This window comes from Acartia tonsa, chromosome 6 (assembly GCF_053477335.1).
Source record: "Acartia tonsa isolate MP-2025a chromosome 6, ASM5347733v1, whole genome shotgun sequence".
NCBI classification, from domain to species: Eukaryota; Metazoa; Arthropoda; class Copepoda; order Calanoida; family Acartiidae; genus Acartia; species Acartia tonsa.
The window spans coordinates 53,320,537-53,347,982 of NC_137265.1; the positions used below are offsets into that span (position 1 = coordinate 53,320,537).

At 32.7% G+C, this 27,446-nt stretch overlaps 3 protein-coding genes across 3 annotated transcripts in view; all 3 read right to left on the reverse strand.

Annotated features, from left to right (window-relative positions):
• The window catches only part of LOC145322940 (uncharacterized), a 61,675-nt gene that overhangs the window by 18,165 nt on the left and 16,064 nt on the right, over positions 1–27,446 (reverse strand). The window contains exons 6-21 of the mRNA XM_080165335.1: positions 26,197–26,248; positions 25,585–25,719; positions 10,480–10,588; positions 9,993–10,075; positions 9,675–9,725; positions 8,587–8,677; positions 7,700–7,766; positions 7,383–7,443; positions 6,311–6,352; positions 5,233–5,274; positions 4,600–4,678; positions 3,715–3,781; positions 2,808–2,847; positions 1,990–2,085; positions 537–605; positions 208–252 (exon numbers count right to left, since the gene is read on the reverse strand). Coding sequence (XP_080021461.1) covers positions 208–252; positions 537–605; positions 1,990–2,085; positions 2,808–2,847; positions 3,715–3,781; positions 4,600–4,678; positions 5,233–5,274; positions 6,311–6,352; positions 7,383–7,443; positions 7,700–7,766; positions 8,587–8,677; positions 9,675–9,725; positions 9,993–10,075; positions 10,480–10,588; positions 25,585–25,719; positions 26,197–26,248 — 1,129 coding nt within the window. The remainder of the gene's footprint in view (positions 1–207; positions 253–536; positions 606–1,989; positions 2,086–2,807; positions 2,848–3,714; positions 3,782–4,599; positions 4,679–5,232; positions 5,275–6,310; positions 6,353–7,382; positions 7,444–7,699; positions 7,767–8,586; positions 8,678–9,674; positions 9,726–9,992; positions 10,076–10,479; positions 10,589–25,584; positions 25,720–26,196; positions 26,249–27,446) is intronic.
• Positions 11,072–17,450, reverse strand: LOC145322925 (4-hydroxyphenylpyruvate dioxygenase-like protein). Its single transcript, XM_080165289.1, has 9 exons — positions 17,322–17,450; positions 16,136–16,194; positions 15,462–15,518; positions 15,083–15,186; positions 14,633–14,680; positions 14,181–14,395; positions 13,681–13,833; positions 12,116–12,314; positions 11,072–11,854 (listed from the first exon to the last, which is right to left on the reverse strand). The coding sequence occupies exons 4-9, from the start codon at positions 15,088–15,090 to the stop codon at positions 11,683–11,685; spliced, it is 795 nt and encodes a 264-aa protein (XP_080021415.1). The 5' UTR covers positions 15,091–15,186; positions 15,462–15,518; positions 16,136–16,194; positions 17,322–17,450; the 3' UTR covers positions 11,072–11,682.
• Positions 17,884–20,395, reverse strand: LOC145323471 (uncharacterized). Its single transcript, XM_080165873.1, has 3 exons — positions 20,280–20,395; positions 19,792–19,939; positions 17,884–18,038 (listed from the first exon to the last, which is right to left on the reverse strand). The coding sequence occupies exons 1-3, from the start codon at positions 20,349–20,351 to the stop codon at positions 17,884–17,886; spliced, it is 375 nt and encodes a 124-aa protein (XP_080021999.1). The 5' UTR covers positions 20,352–20,395.

Sequence of the window (27,446 nt, forward strand, 5' to 3'; positions counted from 1 at the left end):
TATTAATAAGTTGACACCAAAGATGAAAATTTCATTAAAATATAAAAAACTACATACATACAAAAGGTGGAATATCCCGGACTTATACAAAGCTTCACTATAAAGGAGATGCAAATACAATAGTTAAGCGATTTGCAAGATTCACCGGTACACATAGACATCCTGTTACTTTTATATGAGGATTAAAGATTCAAGTGTAAAGTTTACCTTACAGAAGATATCTGGGGGAAGAACAGAACTGTTGGAACCACTCTAAAAAATTTAAATTCATTAAAAGGTACTTTCCTTAGGAGTGCCTATTGAGCACTGAACTCTCCCTAGTTATTTTTGATATAACGGAGGGGGTAGTTAATAAATAAACATCGAATATTTTGGAATTATTTCAAAATAAGAATGGGAGGTTCTGTACTTTCATTGAAATTGCCGATTAAAACTACCTATAATATACTTATTTCAGAAATTTTAATTTTTTTTTAGCTATAATCATTAGGACAAAATATAGTTTTTTTTCTGCATTCCATCGTGTAATAGATTACCTTAAGTTCTGGTTTTCCCAATCTGTCACAAATACTTGGAAACTGCTGTTGGAAATATTTCATCATTCCCTGAACAGAAAAAATATCAACAATGACAAAAATAAAACAATGGATAAGTTGATGTATAAAACAATTTTCTGTACTTAACTAAATGAATAACACTATTTTATCAACATTTTTGTATTCATATATAATAAACATTTTTAGTAACAGTTACTTTCACATTTACAAAAAGACTAAAGGCTTGGTGGTAGGTTGTCTGGTTGTCTGTACTACCTGCATACATTTATGCGCGCACCTGGTTGTGAAAACATCTAGTGTTGGGAGTGTTACAAATAACTAAATATTTGCAACATGTACCATATCAAAGGAACAAATTTATACCTTGTGTAAATTAAAATTAACAGTTGTAAAGTTTAGAAACTGTTAGTTTTTAACCAACCAAGCAAGATTTAATAATAGTACCCAAAGCTTTATGTGCTTATAAATGAGATTATAAAACTTTGGGTACCAGTGTAATTTACAGTCTAATGTCCCTTCCTCCCTGGAGAAAAGGATGATTTTGTTAGTGTCTGAAAGACATGCAGCTCAAACAAAACAAAATCTCTTGCTTACATATATTATCAACAAGAACAAAACTTACCCTGGAGCTGAGATACAAGAATTGTTCTGTATCATCAATTCTATCAATAGTATTATCATCATCATTATCAATACTTACCCTGGAGCTAAGATACAAGACTTGTTCTGTATCATCAATTCTATCATTAGTGTTATCATCATCATTAGTACTTACCCTGGAGCTGAGATACAAGAATTGTTCTGTATCATCAATTCTTTCAATAGTATTATCATCATCATTAATACTTACCCTGGAGCTAAGATACAAGAATTGTTCTGTATCATCAATTCTATCATTAGTATTGTCATCATTAATACTTACCCTGGAGCTGAGATACAAGAATTGTTCTGTATCATCAATTCTATCATTAGTATTGTCATCATTAATACTTACCCTGGAGCTGAGATACAAGAATTGTTCTGTATCATCAATTCTATCATTAGTATTGTCATCATTAATACTTACCCTGGAGCTGAGATACAAGAATTGTTCTGTATCATCAATTCTATCATTAGTATTGTCATCATTAATACTTACCCTGGAGCTGAGATACAAGAATTGTTCTGTATCATCAATTCTATCATTAGTATTGTCATCATTAATACTTACCCTGGAGCTGAGATACAAGAATTGGTCTGTATCATCAATTCTATCATTAGTATCATCATTATTAATACTTACCCTGGAGCTGAGATACAAGAATTGTTCTGTATCATCAATTCTGTCATTAGTATTGTCATCAATATTAATACTTACCCTGGAGCTGAGATACAAGAATTGTTCTGTATCATCAATTCTGTCATTAGTATTGTCATCAATATTAATACTTACCCTGGAGCTGAGATACAAGAATTGTTCTGTATCATCAATTCTGTCATTAGTATTTTCATCATCATTCTCCTCATCCATATCAAGTTTGTCTCTTTTCTAAACATCAATATTATATTCATTATAATATGCTTAATTGATATCATTTTATAACAAGAGAGAGAGGGGACAATGGAATGTTTATTACAACTAGTCCCCAAAGTTTTTAATAAAGTTTTCTTATTTCTTTGCTTAACAACTTTGGGGACTTTTACTGAATTTTGATTAGTTAAAATATTAAGTTGAGGGTTCAAACGTTTCAACCACTAATTTTAATCTATAGAAGAGATAATTTTGTGTGTCATCATTGGGGATGTATCTCAATTTATCAGGCATTGTCTTATCCCTTTAGATCCCTGCATTATAACACACTAGCGGATGAACTCCTAGCATCTAGATGCTATTTATTCAAAAGGGCCTAGAAATAGCATAAAACCACCCAAAGACTAATGTAAAGCTTCTCTAAACTTCAGTGATTAGCGAGATCTTAATGGTAAACCAAAAACCTTACTTCTTTATATAATAGGTTAACATTACCAGTAAGACCTTTGATTGAATGATCTTTGTCTTGTAGCCCTTTCTGCGTCAATTTAAATGCCAAATCTGTCCCTCTACTATATACAGCAGAGTTAGTTATCTTTTTAAAGTCTTTAGCATGAGGCATTGTGGTCCAGTCTCGAACCCAACACTCTAAAGCCGCGGGTAGCAATATATAATATGGAAGTCCATTTTAGAGATCTTTATATATAATTAACAACAAGTTGATTGAAATAAAAAGTTACCTCAAAACACGTTGAAGGAATAATTGAACCTCTGGATGACCTAATATATTAAGAAAATTATGCCAGGTGTTCTATTTTAGTAAATCCTTATACTAAAGTAACAGAATGTTTATTTGTCTGTGTGTTTGTACCGAAGGATCTCGCCAACCGCTGAACCGATTGGGTTCTCCTTAACAGGGTAGCTTCTCATAGGTCCCGGGAAGGTTTATAACTATTTTCTTGGGGGTAGGACACCCCCAACCCCCCCAAAAAATGAAAAATATCCCCCACCCCAAAGAAATTTTTTGAAATTGTTTTAACTAAAATTAAAAATGAGGGGGGGGAACCCCCCCCCCCCTCCTGGGCGTAGCCGCTAGTTTAAAGATAATGTACACTTCTATAAAAAGAAAAAGTTTTCTTTAGTAAGGAAATATTTTTTTTGTAAGGTTGGTTCAAAATATTCTTAAATATACCCATGACCAATTCTTAAATTTTCCAGTTATTGTAGTAAAATCCAAACAGAGTTATCAAGATCTTACTTAATACATGTGTACATACAGCACTGTACTTTTTTATGAAAACTATTGTAATAGAAAGAAAATCTGATTTTTGGAAGAAAAAAAAAACATTAAATTGAAGCAGCTATTAGTGACTAAGAAAAAATGACGTCATACAATACAAATTACCAATAATAGGCCAGTATATATTTTACCACATATACATGGGTAAATTATAATGTATACTGGCCTATCATTGGTCATTGTCATTTTTTTACTATAAGCTGCTTCCAATTGTAGGATTTATGACCCCAAATGAAGTGGATGCAACCTCTAGTGCCCCCCCCACCCCCCACAACCCCCTAAAATAGCAAGATGGGGGGGGGGGAGGGAGGCTCCCCGCAAGGTTTAAGCTAAAAAAAATTGTCAACCTTGTTTCTTCTTTATTTGTATCAACATCTTCCAAAGGTTTTCGTCTAGATTCAACATAAATACCATCTAAAATTTAACATAATTGTGTTATAACTTTTCTACAACTAGAGCATGTCCGTTTTACTGCTCTTAAAGAACCTAGTAATAGTGTCTAACTTTTTATCTTTGTGACGTAACAAAGATCGAAGGATGAGAGGGGAGGTGGGAAAGGAAAAAAAGAGATGGATTTTTTGTAAAGTCACAAAGATAAAAAGTTAGACACTATTACTAGGTTCCTCTTAAATTGTTAATTTATGTCTTAATGAATGATAAATAAAAAGGAGGGAGAAGACATTGGATAACAATTTTTACTGGTACCCAATGTTTTATTATCACGTTCTCTCATTCGTTGGCTTTAAAACATTACTTTTATTTAATCTTGATTGGCTGGTTCAAACTAGCAGTGTCAAAACTTTTCAACCAATGATTTTAAATAACAGTAAGAGTAATTTTGTTTTTATCAATTTATCGTCCATTGTCTTATTCCTTTTTTCATTCGTTTATTAAACACTTTACTAATATCAAATCGATAATAATATCAAAACTAAAATTTTTAATTCTAGTTTTTTTAACAAGGATGACAACATAAATAAAAGCGAAGTTAATAAATTCTAATATAGAACTAATAAAATATGTTTCTCTGTATTAGAAGGGGAAGGTCTGGAAAAATAGCCTGAAACCATCCCAAGACTTCATTATGAAAATCAAAAAGCCTAAAAACTTCACAGGACCTATGTGATGATTACTTAAAATAGATAACCCAATTGGTTTACTAGTTCTAGAGATCTTAAGCTTCATACAAAAAAGAATTGACCGTGGACACGTGAATAAAAATAAGTTCTCACCCATATCATTCTTGTTAGGCATCCTTGTTGGTACTAAAGTATTGGTGTCCTGACCGCTTTCTGATATCACACTTTTTTGCTAAAAACAAAACAAGAACGATTATGTTCAATAGCTGCCAAATAATGAGCTAAAACCTGCTATGTAATTTTAAAGAATGACAAATCAATAAGTAGCAAAGCTTTAAAAAGTCACGGATGGACAGCAGATTTCAGTTGATATAAAAAAGAGAGGGAATATACTAAAATCAAAGAAAATTTTTGAAAAATGCCCAACAGACCAAGTAAATCATACTGTATTATAATGTGGTATTCGGCAACCCTAGGCCATGGTTTTATGGCAACCCTGCTCCCGACTTGTGGGAGGTCCGAGGGACCTCCCCTGAGTAGGGGGGTGGGAACTTGGGAAGCGGCTGACAAACCGCGGCCGCTACCACAATAATATCTTCACACAATTTAAGAGGTCTATCTCAAAAAGCAGCCGAGGAAAATCAAATAAGCAGACAATGTAAAATTGTGAATTATAGAGTAGCTAATGTTAATTTTTGTATAAACTTTTGTTAGATTGTTAATGCTGCGCTACTTATGAAATTGTTTTTGACAGGGACATTTCACCTAAAGAAAAACTCTATTTACCTTTTGAAGCATCTGCTTTATTTCCTGTTGCTTCGCAATCAACTAGAAGTTAAATATTCTAATTTTTGTAAGTAGCGAAGCTACTCGATAATTTGGTTAATGACCGTTACTAGGGGTTTTTAGATAAGAAGATGAGAAATACGCTACAGCCCTTTCTTCACCCACCTACAAAATTTACGAAGAAAGATTATGTCATATAATTCTTAAGGTGAGAATTTATTCATGATCTATTGTCCGAAGGATCTATAGGGAAAAGACAATGGCCGATAAATTGATGTACATCCCCAATGATGATACACAAAATTACTAATTATGTAGATTAAAATTAGTGGTTGAATTGTTTGGACACAAACCAATATAAATATAATAAAAATCGCCAAAGTGGTTAAGTCAATGAATAAGCAAAACTTTATTTTAAAACTTTGGGGACTGGTTGTATTAAACAGCCCATTTTAACCTTCTCTCCTGCTATTGTCCTATCCTTGTTTGCCTAGTTTTTTTCTGTGAATTATTGTCACCAACTTCAAAAATGAAAAACACCTGACAAATTAATTTAATACTTTTTTTTATAAAAGACAAAGTACATAAAAATACTTTTATAACTTTATCAGTCATAAATTTTTTTCATATTTACATATTTGTAAATCACTATTTATTATAAAAGTGCAAATTTTTGCTGAGTAATACTTTTACAAATTTACTTTACAAGTCATTGCAAATATGGAATTGGGGGGGGGGGGGGTTAGAAAGAAAATTAATTTTACTTTTAACAACATCTTACTTCCTTATATAAAAGTAACAGGATGTAAGTTTGTATGTGTGTCTGATTAACCCAGTCCCAGACAATTCCACTTTTCAGTGAATTTCTTATAAGTTCCTGGAAGGTTTTTCAAAAAGTAGTTTTGGGGAAAAAATCGCACACAGAAAATAAGATTCCCCCCCCCAAAAAAAAAAAAAAAATTAAGTATAAAAAGTCGACATCCCCAAGCTTTCCCTCAAGTGCCCCTAAAAGCAACTAGGAGCGTAGATGCCAAATAATAGAGTAGCTTCGCTACTAAAAAAAAATCTGAATATTTTCCTTGAAATGTGACTCATGAAAGACACCGCTATCTCTTCTACCCTAAAAATTAAAAAAATATATGTCAAATTACAAAAAAAATATTTGCAGTTTTTAAAACCTTTTCTATATATTTTTTTTACGCAAATCATGTTATCTTAATAAAGCTTTCTTTTTTAGACTTAGCTTTTATTAAGTCAAAGTGGGGATTATCCCCCTCAAACATTTGAAGCCCCCATTTTATCTCCCTTAAAATAAAAGTTAAAACTTTTGCCGTACGAAAACGAAAAGTTGATAGAAGGCGGAGAATCCACTACCTCCCCCTTTCAACCCCTTGACAGAGGGGTACATCCCACTAAAACAGACAAGTGAAGTTTCACGCTAAAAAAAAACCCCATTTCTGGCTTCGCGGACCTTTCTTACAAAACCCTTTGCACGCCACTGATTTTATTAGATATTTGCATAAGAGTTGGACATAATGTCAAAGAACAATATGGAGTTGAAAATGACGAATAATTATTTTTTGCATAGTATTTTAGATTTCCATTGAAGTGAAAAACCAGTTTAAATAGCTCATAGGGGCCGAAGGTTAACAAAATTTGTATTGATTTTATGATTTTTATTTATCATTTGCGGAAAATTGTCTATGATACAATTCTATACATGATTTTTCAATGTTACAGAGAAATGGTTCTAATCCAGCGGATATTAATCGGATTCGAAGCCTTACTAAAAAATTCAATGGAGTTGGGTTATGAAAAAGGTAATCAGCGATAGGATAGGAAAATGACTTATTGATAATTTTTTCCCGTATGTTTTTAGTAACTATGATAAACTGCACAGGGACTTAAAGGGTTAACACTAAGGCTAATGTATTGATGTACAATTACATCCCCAATAAATAAACACTTAATCACCCCTTCTGTAGATTAGTGGTTGAAACGTTTGGAAACTAAACTTAGTTAACAAACCATTTAATTTTCATTTTGAAAGTCCCGAAAGTTGATGAGCTAACGAATAAGAAAACGTGATTATAAAACCTTGGGGACTAATGTAATAAACAGCCCATTGTCCCCTCTATCTCTGTAATTACCTGTCTAGTACCAGGATTCATAGGAGCCAAATCTGGCATGACCGGCTTCACTCCTATTTCACTAAATTAAATTTGAGATTGAAACTCAGGGATCTCAAGGGATAAGACAATGAATGATAAATTGATGTACATCCCAATGAGGATAAATAAAATGATATGAATTAGGTTGACAAGTTTGAACACATCTAGTTGGAAAGAACCCAAAGTTTTTAAGCTAATAAATATGAAAACATTATTGTGAAACTTTGGGTACCAGTGTAATTTACAATCAAAAACCACTGAATGAAATTATTGTATGTTAAAATTTCTTATCTTACCGAGCTATTTGATTTGTAGAGGGACCAAATTGTTTTCTGGGTGGATTCACATAATTATCCAATCCAACTGAATTAAAAAAAAACAATGATAACAACATACATATTAGCAGAGGTCAATATAGTCTAATATTAGACAATGTATAGCACCATAAAATAATTTAATTTCTTTTGTGTTATTGATACTTAATTTCTTAATAGTAAAAGGCAAAATTTCCAGCTTTTGTTGGCTTAAATTTAGATTTAGATTAGGAGGATGGATGAGATGAAGCCTGATTTAAGTTGCTTGACAATTAGAATCCTGTATTCCTATATCCCTCTTTTTTTTCTATTTTCCTTAAACATTCAGGGCATCCCCGGGAAGGTTATTTTGGGAAAGTAGACAGATCCATAGTGATCTATTTATGGTAGAACTGATTAGAATTAAGGTTGTTTATTGTTATAGTAATTTTAATCGTATTTGTATCTTATATTTTTTGATTTTATGATTAAGTTTGAATCTTAATGCCATAATAAATATGTCCATGTTTATGTTTCTTGATCATAATCTGAGGTCTTATGGGGTCATGGGGAACAGCCTTCCGCCCATACAGGGTGATTTGCAGGAATATAGGGATGGGACAATGGAACTAAAATTATTTTTCTTATCTGACTTAGACTTTGCGTACTGGAACTAATGCAACTTTTCTTATTTTGGCTAATTTTAAAAACTTTAGGGACACTTAACGCTTTACTATTTTCTTCAAATTTTCTGGATAAATCTGGTTTTCTAGTCTTTCAGCGATACTCTTAAATTGAATTAGTTGCCCATTATCCCCACCCTGTATCCCTGTCCCAAGGCCTATATTGGCTTAGCTGCTAATTCAAAAGATAAGACAATTTTAACTTACGCATAACTTTAGACTTGAAAGCCTCCATGTCATCTTCTTCCTCCTCTTCTTCGTCACCTTCAGCTACATCCTCAAGGAATGGGGTAGGAGTCTAGAAAACAAGTCTTTTAGTGATGGCAATCCGTCGAATTTTTGGGCCGGATTCGGATTCCAGATTCTTAAAGAATCCGTCAAAAAAAGTGGCGGATTCCGGATTTGGATTCCAGATTCTAGCAATATTTTAAAAGGATTTTTAAAATTAAGTGCTACATATGTCCTAAAAAACAATGTTCTTGGTGTTCTCTATAATTCACTTCCGAGAATCGAACCAGATTTTAAAAGATATTATATATAATGATGAAAATCTTTGCCTTCAAAGAGGAGGAGTTGAAAGAAAAAACGTGTATAGTCCTTTCCACGACATCCCTCCATAAGGAGCGATTCTTCGTATTTTTCACAGTAGCTTTTCTCCTATTTCTAGCCCCTGCGGGGGGCTCTAACCCTGCGGGGCCAATTACCTAACCCTGTTGGGCAATCACCTAACACAATATAACCTAACCTAACCTAAAATAACCTATAAAAAGCCATTTTAAAAATACGAAGAATCGCTCCTTATGGAGGGATGTCGTGGAAAGGACTATACCCGAAAAAACTCAAGACGCTAATTTTAGCCTACCAAATAATAATCCGGAATCCGCTATTAAAAAATGGATTCCGGATCCGGATTCCAAAATTGGCCAAAAATTGTGTGGATTCCGGATACGGATTGCCAACCCTAATAAGTACCCACAAGTCTATGGAAAAGCAGATAATGAGCATATGTCTAATAGTAATATTTTTGTAGCATGACTGACAGAAGTTCAAACAACGGTAATTATATATTAGATACTTGTTTTTAGTAATTTATCACAAAAATTTCAACTGTCTATCTTGAATAACAGAAGAGAAAATAACATTTCTCTAATTGCATTATGGACCGAGAGACAGATGAATATAATTGTTTAATGAGACGGAGGTTGACTGGTATTTAGCCAAAATTTTTGTACCCCTTAGAATTATATGGTTATTGATTTTTATGTGTTTTTTTGTTTATTTTTTCCAGTATTTACCTTAAGTGGGGGTGGTGTTGGTAATGGAGGAGGGATAGGGTTGTTCTCCTCCTAAAAAAAATAATTAGATTAATAAATTACATTTAGTCATATTATAAAAAGTGATAAATTGTTTTGTTTGCTTAGTAATATTTAAACCACTCAACTAATTAAGCTCTCTATTTTAGGGAAGCTTTATGTATATCTTAGGATGCTATATGTTAGGGGCGTATCAATCATTGGTTTAATTGTATTAAAAACTATACTTAGAGATCTTCATGACAGACAAATATACACACAAAGTGTATGCTACTTTAAGGCTTAACAAAGTTTATTAACCTGCATATCAGACTTTTCCTCAGAATTATCTTCAGATGTAGATATTCCCTCTTTCGGTTCATCAATTCTTATTTTCACATAACCTATACAAGAAAAGAATAAAAAAACTAGCCTAGTTTACTTAAGACTTTTAAAGATTTACAGCTGGTTTTATTAATATTCCACTTTCATGGGAACTAACTATACTCAAGCCCCTAGACACTGCAGAGAGCCCTAATGACTGCATGAGACTAACCTAAACCAAAATAACCTATATTTAAAAGAAAATTGGTACATTTCCAAGTTTCCTTAGTTTGATAACTAAATAACTAGACAATGTTTTTTTTCGTGGTTTCCCTCTTAGAGCCTAGTCGAGCAGAGAAACTCTTCTCCCCCTTCATTTGAAAATAAGAGTAGAGGTAGTTTTTTGTATCTTAGGTTAGTTTACATCATGTACAGGGTAACCCTGCAAGCTTAATATTTACTTTCAGGGAAAGCACCGTTTTACCTTGGTAAGGTCCATTCGGAGAGGCTCCTTCCAGAGCCCCCCTATAGGTTCTATCATTAAGGCTGGTATACTGCATAGAGTCTTCACCATCTACATGAGGTCCAGAAGACTAAACAGTAACAGGAATTCATGAAAACATGTCTTGTATATGGATTGATACTAAATTACCAGATTTGAAGGAATTATTTTTGGTACTTGAAATGAAAATCTTTTTACACAAAATGTAGAACATTAATTGGTTGTAGCTTGCTTATCATCAGAACTTCTCTGATTTCAAAATGTGCATAGAGAAACATTGTTTTCTATTGCTTTATATGCAGAAGAACATACAAAGTTATAAAGTAAATGCTTATTAGTCACACAAAGTTTCAGATACATATCTTAGATAGTTGCCCTTTAATTTAAATTTCTACCTAAGCAACAAAGATTACAATTCCAAATTAAAAAGGAAAGGATAAAAGAAATATGGAGGTTAGTAAAATCACAGAGCATTACAGATTGGCAGACAGACAAAGATATAAAGTCTTTCTATAGCTACCAAAACTTTAATTTGGGTAAATCAAAAGAAGGCTTCTTAAACCAAAATCTTTCCAATCTTGATCATATTTATATCTTTAAATTTCATTTTTATTCATTTAACAGTTTAAACATTGTTTATTTTTTAACTATCAAAACCATAAAATAATTTAATAATAAATATACAAAACAAAATTTATTTAAATAATTAACAATTAAAAGATCACAATTAAATGCTATTAATTGGTTTCTAAATGAATTTTTCTGTAATAAAATCATAATAGAACTAAATTGTTTAGTTTTATGCCAAGCCAACCAATAAAGAGACTCTTTATTTTTAGAAGCGAAGATACTCTGTAAGTGTTTGTATCTGTATATTAGTAAAACTTTAAAGATGTCTTTAATAAATCCATCAATTATGTATAATAATCTTAAATCCACATGGATGTAATATTTTAAAACAAAAATTAGTATTTGCTTATATATAAATATATCAGGGCATATTGAATCAAATGCTTTGTTGACATCAGAAAATTTCTTAGAATAAGTTATATTTTGTTTGGAATTAATGGTAAGTGTGGAATAATTAGTCAATAAAAGAAGTTTGCTTTCAATTAAGTTTTGGCTTGAATACTAAATTCATTTAATGCTCTTTTTTTTAAAATCCTAAATTTTAAAAATTAAATTTTATCCTTCTTTTCTGATCTTTATTTCATCATCTGTTCTGTTCTTAAGATCTTTGTTCTCTTTTAAAAGATTTCTTTCATTGGTTTCATTGATTTCTTTTTGATTATTTTGTTTTTGTTGGAGCAGAATTATAGATTGTGCTAAAGCTTTGATATTTCCAGCTCCGAATCCCCTGAAATATATATTAAATTTTAGGGATCTTAAGGGATAAGACAATAAACAATAAATTGATTTACATCCTTAATGATGATGTACAAAAGTAAATCTTCTGGAGATTAAAAATATTGACTGAAAGTTCTGATCTTGCTAGTATAATCCAACTAATCAAGATTTAATTAAAACAAGTAAGTGTTTTCAAGGCCAATATGACAGTAACAGACAGACAATTAGTTTATTAAGAAGCTTTGCTAATAAACTATAAAAAAAAACATACCTAGCTCCATGTCTTTGAATAAGCTCTAGAAAAAAAGTATCCCTAGAAAACAGAGGATGTGTAAAAAGCTGTAGAATATATTTTTCTTCATTCTTCTCATTTTCTAGATTATCATTTTCAGAGTTTGTGTCGTTTTCATAAACTTCATCTTCCTTGTCTATTAGAATTCCAAGTTTTTGGAATAATTCTGGATTGTAACCTAAAAAATTTTTAAGTTTTATAATTATTTGCTAAAATAATAGTTTTTGTAGGGTCTATCCGTACGTAATGGTTAGCTCTTTTAGTTTATTTAAGCATGTTAGAATAGTCCTATTTACTTAAAACTTTGCATGGTGATTTAGAAAGCTAAGCAACTTTATAATCGTTACCAGAAAGACCATACAAAATCCGGTCGTTTTTATTCACTTTTTGACATTTTTTTGTGTGATATCTTAATCCTATTCATCTGATTTAACCTTAACAGTCGGGCCCCTTGCCGCACCTTAATCAGTCGGGGGGGGGGGGGGCGTTCAACGCCCCCCCATATTATCTCAGTTCCTATTAGAGCTAGAGGGCTAAATATTTTTGTACAAGTCCCCTGTGTTATGATGAATTTCCGACCTTAAGTAAGTCAAAGTCAATTTTCGCTTCCTTCACCCTTTTATTTAACAACCTTTGATTTTAGGTCCTTTTTTACTTAAAAATTTCAAACGGCTGTAATTTTCTTATTTTTGAAGCTAGAAGAACAATTTTTTTGCAGAAAATGTTTATATTTATGTAAATTTTATATTTGAAATGTCAAAATATAAATTTCAGCGGCCGCAGCTGTACTTGGCAGCTGCCAGCCGCCGCAGTCGGCGGTCGGCGGGAAAACGGCGGTGGATCTTTATGAAATTTTAATACGTTATGTAGACATGTAAGAAAAGCTTAAGTTTAAAATTTGAAGTCTCTAAGTCAAAAATTGAGGCCACAGGAGCAATTTAAAGATTTCTGGAGACCTGGAGGATCAGGACCTGTAGGATCATACCTGGAACCTGAAATTGACTTGAACACCTGTATTTCATATAAGGATGTACTACTAGAGGATATTTTAGTATTTTGGCAAGGTAAAATACTTTGTTTAAGTCAAAAAAAATATTTTTGCTCTTTACCTGGATGACCCTGCCAGGTTTGCTGGCATCCTGTGCCCGCCAGGATGGAGATATTTAAAAAATTCCAACTCTCAGTTATGTGTCATACCCAAACTTAAAAAGTCACGCAGTTTGGGCTCTTTATCTTTCACACACAGAAATTGAGATAGAAAAAACCGGATGGGGGGGCGTTCAACGCCCCCCCCCCCCCGACCGTTAAGGGTTAAGGAATAATGATTCATAGAACAACAATGTTACAACATACAACATCTCCAACAAAAGCGAAGCATCTCCATAATCAAGTCTTAAAAATGTAAGTATGTCCTAAAACTTTTCATCCCATTTCTATACAATTTTGTTTAGACTTAAAAAATAATTATTCTGCTCATTAAGTTTTGACACTCTACAAGTGTTTATGTTCGTTGTCATACCCATAAAAAAATTTAAAGTATTTACCAACAGTGACAATATCCTTGATCTTGTGTTGGAGCTGATAATAGGTTGGAGGTGGTTGTCTGAACTTGGCTCCAGCAGATGTCAGCACCTCCACTGACCTCACTATGTCAGGGGTTAGCAGACCTATGTGTTGCACTCCGGGCCCTCCATGCTCTATAACAAGGTTAGGTTAGGTTAAGTGAGGTAACTATATCAGAGGTTAACAAACTAGGACTGCAAAAATATAGCAAGACTTTCTTTTTGTCCCAGACATTTGGTATAATCTATTAAACTTTATTTGGGTCTTATCACGAAGGGAGAGTACATTGGATTGTAAATTGTGCTTGGACCAAAAGTCTTATTAACAACTTTAGTGATTTTTGTCACTTAATCATTGGTTGTACAAACATTTCCACCAATAATTTCAATATTTCAATCTAAAGGGATAATGTTATATTTGGGGATGTACATAAATTTATCATCTATTATCTTATCCCTAAAGGTGTTAAAAGATTACCTACCTCTTATAAAATTGTTGACATGGCTGTGTGGATGGTCAGGTAAAGGTTCTGCCAGTACAAGCTTGAAATTACGAACAGCTGACAAACTATGATCAGCTGATGTGGACATATTTTCTCCGCATATTTTTTCCTCACTCTCCCAGAAAACTCCTTGTTCATTGCAGAGCCACTCTGACATCCACTCCCCGACCATCATTTTCATACCAGCCTCACCACTAGCATTAAATAATTCTCAATATCATAATAGTTATTTATAACATTGTTTTTCGCGGATATTAAAATAAAAAGTCATAAGATTAAAACCAGTTTTATTAGCCGAAGTTGGAAATGAAAATTAAGTAAAAATTGAAATACATAGAACAATTTAAGATATATGGATTCATTCTTATGCACTAGAAAAATTATTTTAATTGTGATGTTTGAAAGGTTAACTTTTAATTTGAGTATTATGCCTAATTGTGATTCCTGTTTCTTGTTCATCATCTTGACTTACTGTAAATCTACGAGGGAAAAAAATTAATCAAATTTTGAAAATGACGTCCAGATTTATTATGCTTATTAAGTTGACACTTTAAAAAAATATTCCTAATTGTTTTAGGATTCCTTATGCAAAGTTTTAAATCTTTAGGACGATTCTAACATGTTTAGATTTACAAGGCAATTTAATTTTTTTAAAGTCTATTAGAATTCCTTCAGTGCCCCTAGCATCTAAAAGGGAGTGTGTGTGGGGGGGGGGGGTGGGAGGGATAGAAATACTTAGATTTTTAAATAAGCAGAAATATTAGTAAGTTTTAATATTAAGTAGCAGAAAATTATCAAAAGACCTTAATCAGTTCAGTAATTATTGAAATATTAAGCTCGGATAGAAGATACTAGAGGTTAGAAACACACAAAAAGATTACCTGGACATACCACACACATCAGAGTACCATTGTAGAATAGTTTTGCTCTGTCCGGGACGACATACATAGGTCACGTGGTCCAGATCTACGCTTGGCCCAACAGTCTGTAAAAAGGGACGATTATAGATAGATAGAGAAAGATAGAGAGAGACTGTCTCAATATGTCTTTAATAGTTATTTATCGCATCGCATAGTTGTCCGCGGGTATTGAAATGAAAAGTTGTGAAATTAAAACCAGCTTTGTTAGTTTTATTTAATATCCGTGGAACATTGTCTGTAATATAATGCTATACATGATTTTTCAATATGCCTGGAACTAATTCTAATCCAGCGGATATTAATATAAGTTTCGAATGAAAACGAGAATAGTAATCTTTACCTTTTTATTTTCTGAACTTGTTACTTTGGTAAATCCAGGCAAGAAATAACCATTATACTAATAAGAAACAAAAATTAAATTTTTTATAAAAAATATTCTAATTGATGTCTGTTTATCATTGTTTGTTTGTCTGTCTTTCTGATATTCTATTTTGTTGTCTATCTGTTTGACCATTGTCTGTCTGTCTGTTTGTCTATTGTCTATATGTGTGTTTGTCTATCTTTATGTCTATCTATTGTTTGTCTCTGTGTGTTTGTCTAGTTAGTTCTTCGTTTGTCTGTCTGCTTGTCTGTCTGTCTGTTTGTCTGTCTGTTTGTCTGACTGTTTGTCTGTATGTTTGTCTGTCTGTTTGTTTGTCCGTTTGTTTGTCTGTCTTTTTGTCTGTCTGGTTGTCTGTCTGTTTGTCTGACTATTTGTCTGTCGTCTGTTTGTCTGTCTGTCTGTCTGTTTGTGTGTCTGTATGTCTGTCTGTTTGTCAGTCTGTCTGTTTGTCTTTCTGTTAGTCTGTTTGTTTGTCTGTCTGTTTGTCTGTGATCTTGTCTGTCTGTCTTTCTATCTGTTTGTCTGTCTGTTAGTCTTTCTGTTTGTCAGTCTGTTTGTCTGTCTGTTTGTATGTCTGTTTGTATGTCTGTTTGTTTATCTGTCTGTCAAGCTGTCTTTACAAAAAAAATTACCTTTGAAGTATTTATCAGAGTATGAATAACATTTTCACAAGGGGAGCTTACTACAGCAACCTTTATCCGATAGTGCTTAATTTCATACAGATAGATAGATATATATCAAGCAAATGAATAAAAATTTCACAAAGGGGAGCTTACTACAGCAACCTTTATCCAATGGTGCTTAATTTTATACAGATAGATAAACAGATGGTTAGATAGATAGATAACAAGAATAAGAATAGTATTTTCACAAGGGGAGCTTACTATAGCAACCTTTATCCAATGGTGCTTAATTTTATATAGATAGATAAATAGATGGATAGATAGATAATAAGAGTATGAATAACATTTTCACAAGGGGAGCTTACTACAGCAACCTTTATCCAATGGTGCTTAATTTTATACAGATATATAAATAGATGGATAGATAGATAGATAACAAGAATAAGAATAATATTTTCACAAGAGGAGCTTACAACAGCAACCTTTATCCACTGGTGCTTAATTTTATACAGATAGATAAATAGATAGATATATAGATAGATATCAAGAATAAGAATAATATTTTCACAAGGGGAGCTTACTACAGCAACCTTTATCCAATGGTGCTTAATTTGTATACAATTATATAAACAAACACAAATTTATAAAGGCAGACAAACATACTGACAAACATACATATGTACATTCAAACAAAGAGGAGAATACATATAATACATACAAATAAACCTAAATATAGACAGACATATAATAAAAACATCCATAAAAACAAGCAGACATACAGATAGATAGATAAAAACAGACAGACATACATTCAAATTGAGGGAACACATACATACAGACAAAGAGACATAAACACTATACATACATAAATACAGACAGAAATACTGATAGACTTAAAGATAGATAGATAAAAAAGACAAACAACCTTAAAAACAGACAGACTTACATTTAAACAGAGAGAGGACATACAAAGTGACATAAACACCATACAGTCATTCATATAATCAGACAAATAGACAAATAGAAAGACAGATATACAGATAGAGAGATAAAAAAGACAAACAACCTTAAAAACAGTCATTCAAGTATATGGATATAGAAATACAAAGTGTAAAATGTACAGACAGGCCTACGTAAAAAACAAACAATTAAACAGACAGACATACATTAATACTATAGGAATTAAGCAAACATTCCTGAATCTCGCCACCATTGTGTCCATCGTTATGTTCATCGATATGTCTATTTTCTTTGACAACTACAGGAGGAAAACGAGAAGCAACTCCACTATTAACACAGTTTGTATACACTTTCTCCACGTCTCCAACCTATCAGTTACATCCCAGTAAAGCTTCATTAGTTATTAGAGGCCTCTAGGGGCACTTGAGTAGCTTGCAGTTGAATTCGACATCCCAATTTTTTATTCAAATAAATAATTGGAGGGAATTTTTTTTTTTTGGGGGGGGGAGAGAGTCGACCATTCCCTCCCCATTTTCAATTTTAGTTTTTTAAAAACATTTTGGGAGGGGGGATAATTTTTCTAGGGCGATTTCTCTTGGGAGGGTTGTGATATCCTCCACGAAAATAGTTAAAAACCTTTCCTTGACCTAAAAGCAGCTTCACTATAAAAAAGAACCATATCGGTTCAACTGTTACAAACAAACAAACAAACAGACATCCTGTTACTTTATTATAAGGATTACTTTAGTAAGTTTAGGTTAGGCTAGGTTTTTGTTTGCCTTTTTTTACTAGCACAGCTAACTATGACAGATGAACAGACGAACGTTCATATTATAGTTAAAGAGTAGCAACTCTATAAATAAAGCTTTACATTCCTCGAGGCAAATATTGAAGACAGAATCTATGGTGTGTTGGTCTGTAGTGCGGCATTTACACTGTAGCCATGGATACTCTAGATAGATAGATAGATAGATAGATATTAAAAACAGAATCTATGGTGTGTTGGTCTGTAGTGCGGCATTTACACTGTAGCCATGGATACTCTAGATAGATAGATAGATAGATAGATAGATAGATATTAAAAACAGAATCTATGGTGTGTTGGTCTGTAGTGCGGCATTTACACTGTAGCCATGGATACTCTAGATAGATAGATAGATAGATAGATAGATAGATAGATAGATAGATAGATAGATAGATAGATAGATAGATAGATAGATAGATAGATAGATAGATAGATAGATAGATAGATATTAAAAACAGAATCTATGGTGTGTTGGTCTGTAGTGCGGCATTTACACTGTAGCCATGGATACTCTAGATAGATAGATAGATAGATAGATAGATAGATAGATAGATAGATAGATATATAGATAGATAGATAGATAGATAGATAGATAGATAGATAAATAGATAGATAGATAGATAGATAGATAAATAGGTATTGAAAACAGAATCTATGGTGTGTTGGTCTGTAGTGCGACATTTACACTGTAGCCAGGGGTATTCTAGATAGATAGATAGATAGATAGATAGATAGACAGATAGATAGATAGATAGATAGATAGATAGATAGATAGATAGATAGATAGATAGATAGATAGATAGATAGATAGATAGATAGATAGATAGATAGATAGATAGATAGATAGATAGATAGATAGATAGATAGATAGATAGATAGATAGATAGATAGATAGATAGATAGATAGATAGATAGATAGATAGATAGATAGATAGATAGATAGATAGATAGATAGATAGATAGATAGATAGATAGATAGATAGATAGATAGATAGATAGATAGATAGATAGATAGATAGATAGATAGATAGATAGATAGATAGATAGATAGATAGATAGATAGATAGATAGATAGATAGATAGATAGATAGATAGATAGATAGATAGATAGATAGATAGATAGATAGATAGATAGATAGATAGATAGATAGATAGATAGATAGATAGATAGATAGATAGATAGAAAGATAGATAAATAGATAGATAGATAGATAGATAGATAGATAGAAAGATAGATAAATAGATAGATAGATAGATAGATAGATAGATAGATAGATAGATAGATAGATAGATAGATAGATAGATAGATAGATAGATAGATAGATAGATAGATAGATAGATAGATAGATAGATAGATAGATAGATAGATAGATAGATAGATAGATAGATAGATAGATAGATAGATAGATAGATAGATAGATAGATAGATAGATAGATAGATATTTAGATAGATAGTTAGATAGTTAGATAGATAGATAGATATATAGATAGATAGATAGATAGATGGACAGATAGATTGAGAATAAATTGATGTACATCCCCATTTATGGTATTTAAAATGGAAGCAGTTGATATTGCCTGATAAAAAATGACGTCATACAATACAAATGACCAATTAGAGGCCAGAATACATTTCACCATTTTGGTCAATTGCAATGTATACTGGCCTATCATTGGTCATTTATAGTGTATGACGTCATATTTTATTAGACTTCACTGCTTAAATAAAATACCCTCTAATATAGAAAAAAATTGGTGGAAAAGTTTAGACATAATAAACCAATCATGATTTATAAAAGTCTCCAACATTTTTATGCTAAAAATGAAGAATGGGTTTATAAAACTTTGGGTACCAGTGTAATTTACATTCTAAATTCGCCCCTCCCTTCTGTATAAATACCTGTTTCTGTGTTAGCATAATCTGTATGATCTTCATGATTAGAATTATCTGTAACATGTTGACTAATAAGAAACTTTACTGTCCCATTTTCCACTAACACATCAACATTTTTTCCTTCTCTTCGACATGTTTCAGTAAAACCAAACTCCTGTTTTTTTAGGCCTTTGAGGATATTTTAAAACAATATTTGGCTATGAAATTCAGTATAAGACAAGGATCTTAAGGGATAAGACAATGCAAATTAAATTGATTTACATTCTTAGTAATGATAACCAACATATACCTACTGTATATTAAAATTCTAGGTATAAAGATTAATCACTGTTATTTTGAACTAACCAATCTAGATACATGAAAAGTTTTATGACTTTTATAGAACCTTATTTTGTTCATCATCATTGGGAATGTATATCAATTAATCGCAAAAGTCTTATCCCTTAAGATCCCTGATTAAACCTCAACTTCTTTTATCCCCAAAAGCCTATAACCTTTGTAAGTTTATCAACAGTTTTATTCACGTCACAAACACACCATTGTATATGATGAATATAGCCGGGCATTTTGTAATTTTAATTATAGATAAGTTACGCTTCTGAATTAGTTTATAGTTCCATGAAAAGTATGTAATCAACAACCCCTTCTTTCCCCAAAAAATTAATACTGAATTTAATACATAAATAGTTGTTGAAATTTTGCGTTTATTTTCCTATCCTTGTGAGTACTTAGCAGTGTTTTCTTTGGGAAGGGGACATTAATGATTAAATTAGCCTACAACCCGTTCTTTTCCCCAAAACTATTCACTAATCTCAAACTACATTTTTTTTTTGAAATTTCACAAGATCAATGTTTTATTTAATACTACATTTTAACTAAAACAAAGCATTTAATAACGCAATAATTTAACTGTAATAATATTAAAATATCTTAAATGGAACTATTCCTGCAATATTTGTGTTTTTTGCACGGATTTTTCTTCTCTCGTATTCTGTTGATATTCGTGTAATAAACAGCTGATTTTGACTGACGGAGTTGTGGGGGAATTAGCAGAAGCGTGTTTCTAGGCCAAATTTGAACTTTCTTTTTCTTACGTGTCTTAGAATTTCACATTTTTTAATTGAATTTTAATTTCACTTCTTTGACTAACTTTGATATAGTTTCTTGTTATTTCTTTGTTTTTTTTATTGTTTTTTTTTGTGCTTTTTCATAAAGCAATTCAAACAAACTGAATTTTTTTCTCTCTCTTAATAATTGATTTCAACATATGATAAAGATTTTTTTAGGGTTTATACATAACTGTTAAAAATATTGTTATAGCTAAATTTATAGAGGGGAGAAAAATAGCTTCAAACGTGACTAACAGAACACTTTACTCAGATATTAGAGTAAAACCCTAGAGGGTGAAGGGGTTGAATAACTTTATCTCCCCATCACAATGACCTTGTGCCGACCCTCAATTGGGTCATTGAAAATCAGCCAATGGTGTCGGTAATATAAATACAGGCAAGTAGCAGAAAACACTTTGCTATCAGACAAAAAGCTCAATGGAGAAGGGAGGGAGGTAGTTATCTGTATGTATATACATCTATATGATAGATCTGTTACATAGACGAAACCCCCAAAAAACTGTTCTTTTATATAAACAGATATTCTGTTGTTTTTAGAGAACACCCAAGATTTTTCGCCACTTATTTGTCATGATATGATGATGATTATCAGATGTTATCACAGGGTTGGATTCTTAAATAATAGAATCGGAGCACAGTAAAGAAGATACCAACGATTCACATCGGGGATGTGAAACAATGATGAAAAAAGGGGAAACCAGGTCCTCCCAATTTTTATCTCTAATTGGGTTGTTGACACCCTTCTAGCGCTTGTCACTGACCTAAAACCATCCAAAAACTTAAATTTCAAAATAGTAGACTAAAACCTATGTAAATTGCTTCCTTTAAATGGAGAACTCAATTGGTACAGGAGTTCATCAAAATCTTAAACAAAAGTCATACTGCTTTATATAATAAGATATTTTCATTTGTTTCAGAAGTTTATTGAAGAAACTTTTCAAAAATAAATTTTTGACATTCCCTTAATCTAATTTTTAAGGACCTTACTTCTCTGATGTTTTATAAGAAAATTCACGGTAGAAAAACATGATTTCTAAAGTTTTACAAGTTTGTACTTTTTGATTAGGGTAATAAGTTTTAAAACGATTACAGAGATCAAGTAGACCGAGAATGTACGCAGTTTTATAAAGTACAATTGGAAATTAATAATGCTTTTATGATTTGATTCTTTAAATTAGGTTTTGTTTTGTACCTATCCTCCCCAAAAATAGCTACAAACCTTCTCTTTAATCCATTAGAAGCTTCACAGTAAAGGAGAACCAAATCGGTTTAGAGGTTAGCGAGATCTTTTGCTACAGACAAATAGAAATTCTGTTTATTTTGATAGATTTTTCTAAATTTTATTATACTTTTCTTTCTATTCAACACATAAACAACTTTGTTTTAATGTGTACTTTTAAACTTATAAAACTGTCATCTTTCTTATAATCGACTAACTTGTAAATCATAATTTTTTATGCATATTTATACAAAAAACTTCATATGTTTATAACAAGAACAACAATAATGTTCAATCTTTGCTTGATTATTGAATCAAAATCCTAAATATATAACTAACATGATGTACGTCTGTATGTCTGTCTATCTCGCTAACTGGTTGACTGATATGGTTCTCCTTTCTAATGAATCTTCTTATAGGTCCAGGGAAGGTTTATAACTATATTGTGTTAGGGTATCTCCACTTTTCAAAATGAAATTATAGAAATCCACCCACCGATTTTTTAGTTTTCCTAACTTAAACATAGTAGAAAGATCTTGCTAACAACTGAACCTATTAAGTTCTCCATTTTATGTGGTCAATTTACTACCCTACCTTTTCCCTAGAAGCTAGGGACGTAGATGCTTATTCGTAAGAGAAAATAGACAGATATACATTAGTTGTAGAGCACTTGCACTGACGAAAAAAATAATTGATAGGTTGAAATCTAATCAATTTACAACAAACTTTGCATTTTAAAGATTACTAAAAGCATTAAATTTCATAATTCTAATTAAAAATTTGATTAAAATTTTAAGTAAATTAAAAAAAATCGTAATTAACACTGATACATTTACAGGGAGGGAGGGGATAATGTCAGTTATATTAATCCTACCCTGATAAAATATTTGCATTATGTTAATATATAATTTGATTACTTTATGTCGACTATATGGCATTAAAGTATAGTGATCATAACTGACATATTATCGATGAAGAATAGCCAAATATGAATTGGGGGACAGAGAGAGAGAGAGAGAGAGAGAGAGAGAGAGAGAGAAGAAGAAGAGAGAGAGAGATGACAATGGGAAGTTTATTACATTGGTCCCCAAAGTTTTATAAAAACGTTTTCTCATTCTTTGGCTTCACAACTTTGGAGACTTTAATCAATTTTGATTGGTTAACTCATCAAGATGAGTGTTCAAACGTTTCAACCACCAATTTTATGGTGTAATTTTGTTTATAATCATTGGGGATGTACCTCAATCTATCAGCGATTGTCTTATCCCTAAAGAGATTTCTGATTTTGGGAAGATTAATTAATCCTCCATTGTCCTATCCCTGCGTATCCCTGGATAAATCCAAATATTTATAACCAGAGGTCAAATATTTGTTCAAGATAAGAAAATGTTAAACAAGAACAACTTTGTTAGCGAGTTTGTAACAGGGATCTAAAGGGATAAGACAATGGCCGATAAGTTGATGTACATCCCCAAATGATGATACACAAAGTCATCCCTTCGGTAGTTTAAAATTATTGGTTGAAACTTTTGAACACTCAACTTAATGATTCAATCAATCAAAATTCACTAAAGTCCTCAAAGTTGCTAAGCCAACGAATAAGAAAACTTTATCATTAAACTTTGGGGACTATTGTTTTAAACAGCCCATTGTACCCTCTCTCTCTCTGAGTTAGTAATAAATTTTTGTTTTTAATTTTTCTTGGTTTCTACTGCTAATATGTCTGGCACGTGAAACGAGTAGGGGAAATGCCTCGGCCTCTAACAGGCACAACTCATTACCATGCTCAACAGTTAGAACTTCCAGACAAAGTTCATGCAATTAAAGGGTTTGTTTTGCATTTTATGCATCATGAGCATGTATCTTAACCTAACGTAGATGATCAATTGAAATATTAGGTGAATCCCGCCCCAATGAGACAAATGCAAGGGTGATTTATAGAGTAGCTCAGATAATAAAAAAAACCGGAGCTTCTATTATGAATAATAATAATAATATTTTAAAGTATTTTCGTCAATTAACAACAAATTTAATTTAATAGGATCCCATATTTGACAAGTTGCTATTGATGACAACCCCCACTTTTTTGTGGGGGGGGGGGGGGGAATCATTTTCGGGGATGGTAAAGAGGGTTAAGATTATTTGGGGTAAGATAAGTTTTCTTGAGAATTTTTTTGGGCAGTAAAAATAATTTTATAGCGTCTGTTAAACTTGGTGCGAAGCGGCAATTTTTTTTAATGTTGATACATATTTTCTATAGGCTATGTAGTTTTAAAAGTTATCCTATATTTCTTAAAAACATTGGGGGGGGGGGGGATTTTTCAACAATCTCTACTTGCAAATTTCTGCATTTTACCAAACAAAACAACGTATTAAATATACACTCCAAAGGTCACGCATAGCAAAGTTTTTACTTCAAATCCTTATAAAAAAGTAGCAGGATGTCTGTATGAAGCTTATGAACTCCTGCAACGATATGGTTCTTCTATGTGAAATTTCTTCAGTCCAGAGAAGGTTTATAACTATTTTGGGGATATTACCACAAACGGGCACACCATAGTTATGCGCTATCAACAAGAACATCACTATTACTAAGTCACCTAGCTCTCAATCTCAATAATTGTGTAGCAGAGGTTCAGGGGCGTCCAAGCTTTTTATTTTGGGAGGGGTAAAATTTTTGTAATTGGGGGGGGGAAATTTTTTTTTTTCTTTTTTTTTTTTTTGGGGGGGGGGGGGTAAAATAGCGCGCGAAGTGCACCGCAAATTTTTCCCCCCCCCGAAAAAAAATTTTTACCCCGGGGTAAAATTTGCTTGGGGGGGTAATTACCCCCCTGAATCTGTTGGCAAAGGTTAATTTTTTACCCCCCTGCCCAAAATTTAACCCCGCGAAGCGCGTCAAATTAAATGGTTGGGGGAGCCTATGGCACCCCCAAGATAGAGGTAATTTTTAAATGTGGGGTGGTTAAAATGAAAAATATTTTAGGGGGCACCCCCAAATTTTGAAGTTTTGAAGTAGGGGGTAATCACCCCTTTACCCCCCCCCCCCTTGGACGTCCTTGCACAGGTTATTGTCCTAAGGGACATACGGACAGACGGACGGACACGCCCCTAGTTATAGAGCAGCTGCGCTACCAACAAGAACATCACTATATGATACGTCACCTGGCTGTAAATCTCAATATTAGTTTAGCACAGGGACAGACGTAGTTATAGAGTGTCTAACAAGTACATCGCTCCTAAAATTTACCTGGCTATCAATCTCAATATTTGTGAAGCACAGACGTAGGGACATACGGACGGACATACCCCTAGTTATAGAGTCGCTAACAAGTACATCGCTCCTGAAATTTACCTGGCTGTAAATCTCAATATTAGTTTAGCACAGGGACAGAAGTACAGACACACTTTAGTTATAGAGTCGCTAACAAGTACATCGCTCCTGAAATTTACCTGGCTGTCAATCTCAATATTTGTGTAGCACAGAACAACCTCCTCTGTGATCAGGGGGTGGAGCACTTTTTTCAACCTGCCCCCCTCCCGGCCTCCCTCCACCTCCCACTTCCGGAAGGAGACATACTCGTTCACCTAGAGGCATACAGGAAAAGCACAATATATGATAAATTAAGCTTTTCATCCGTTCTTAAAAGTTCAACTTTGGGAACCTTTATTAAATCTAAATTGGTTAGTTTAAACTAGCAGTATCTAAACATTTCAACTAATGATAGAAGGTGTAATTTTATTTATCATAATTGGTTGTTATAAAAAATATAAAAAACAAAAATTATAGGAATTATATAGCAATTACACAACAGATTTTCAAGCATTTATTAGTAAGTGTATCTTAAAAACCTTCTGACAACCAACTCTATAATTCTTTTACCTTATCTAAGATTCTCAAAAATGACGTCATACAATACAAATGTCAAATGATAGGCCAATACACAGACTAAATTGCCAAGTACAGGCCAATATACATTTTAATTGACGAATGGTAGGACAATATAGCATCATTTTTTATAGGTACTATAAAAAGCTTTACTTTTAAAAATTAACAAAGATTACCCGTTCAAAAATAGTTCCAGGAATAAGACAATTTTTCTTTACGTCTTTCAATCTAAATGCATAAAAAATTATAAGTAGCGAATCTACTCTATAAATGGTTGTGTCTCTATTCGGTTCTCTCTTTAGTACAAATACATCATAAACTCATCTCTAATCAATCTAAATACATAAAAATATATCAAAATTGATCAGTAGCGAATCTATAAGTGGTTGTATCTGTCTGTATGTATGTATGTCTGTTCTTCTGTAATGGTGCTCTCTATTCGGTTCTCTCTACGGTACAAATACATCATAAACTCATCTCACCTAATTAGTTTAAGGACTGTAAATTACAATTGCACCAAAAGATTTATAACCAAGGTATCTTATTCGTTTGGCTCCAATACTTTGGGTATTTTTAATGGAATTTTGATTGAAAGTGTCTAAACGTTTAAACCATTACTTTAAAGGAGCAACTCTGTTTTAATAGTCATTGGGGGATGTTTATGTCATTTTATTGTCCATTGTCTCATCCCTTAAGATCTCTGTTTTCTCTTTTTTTCTTTCTCTCTTTCTCTGTCTCTTTCTTTTCCCCTTTCTCCTCCTATCTATCTCTCTTCTTTATCTCCCATCTACAGTGGCGTGCGAAGCACTTTGTCTAGGGGGGGCATTTTGAAGATTTTGTAAAATTTTGCCCCCCCCTAAATCAAAGTGCCCCGGGGAATGGAGCTAGAAAGCATCTTCGAAAAAATAGTACAGAAGATAAATTAACCTATTTATTACACTAGTCCCCAATATTTCATATAAAATTTTCTTATTCGTTGGCTCCAGGGGCGTCCAAGCTTTTTTTTTGGGGGGGGTAAAAAAATTTTAAAGGGGGGTAATTCGTTTTTTTTTTTTGGGGGGGGGGGTAAAATGGCGCGCGAAGCTCGCCGCAAATTTTTTTACCCCCCCCAAAATTTTTACCCCGGGGGTAAAATTTGCTTGCCCCCCCTGAAATCTGTTGGCAGGGGTAAATTTAGTTTACCCCCCCCCCCCAAAATTTACCCCGGGGCGAAGCGCGCAAAAATTTTTTTTATTAGAGATTTTTTTATTTTTTTTTTTGGGGGGGGGTAAATACCCCCTCCTAAATGGTTGGGGGTGCCTACAGCACCCCCAGGGTAGGGGTAAATTTTAGATGGGGGGGTAATCGCCCCATTACCCCCCCCCCCTTGGACGTCTATGGTTTGCTCAACAACTTTGGGGACTTTAATGGAATTTTGATTGGTTGG

Bases quoted from the DNA above. Each gene is read 5' to 3' on its own strand.
- LOC145322925 (XM_080165289.1), bottom strand. The intron at 14,396-14,632 runs GCATAATACTCA...ATTTAATGCTAG, and splicing joins GAAACAGGAATCACAATTAG to TGGTGAGGCTGGTATGAAAA. The intron at 12,315-13,680 runs GTAAATACTTTA...AAAATTTTTTAG, and splicing joins CAAGGATATTGTCACTGTTG to GTTACAATCCAGAATTATTC.
- LOC145323471 (XM_080165873.1), bottom strand. From the start codon at position 20,351: ATGCCCGGCTATATTCATCATATACAATGGTGTGTTTGTGACGTGAAT. The intron at 19,940-20,279 runs GTTATAGGCTTT...CTAAAAAAACAG, and splicing joins CTGTTGATAAACTTACAAAG to GAGTTTGGTTTTACTGAAAC. The intron at 18,039-19,791 runs GTATTTATACAG...CTATCTATCTAG, and splicing joins TTATGCTAACACAGAAACAG to AGTATCCATGGCTACAGTGT.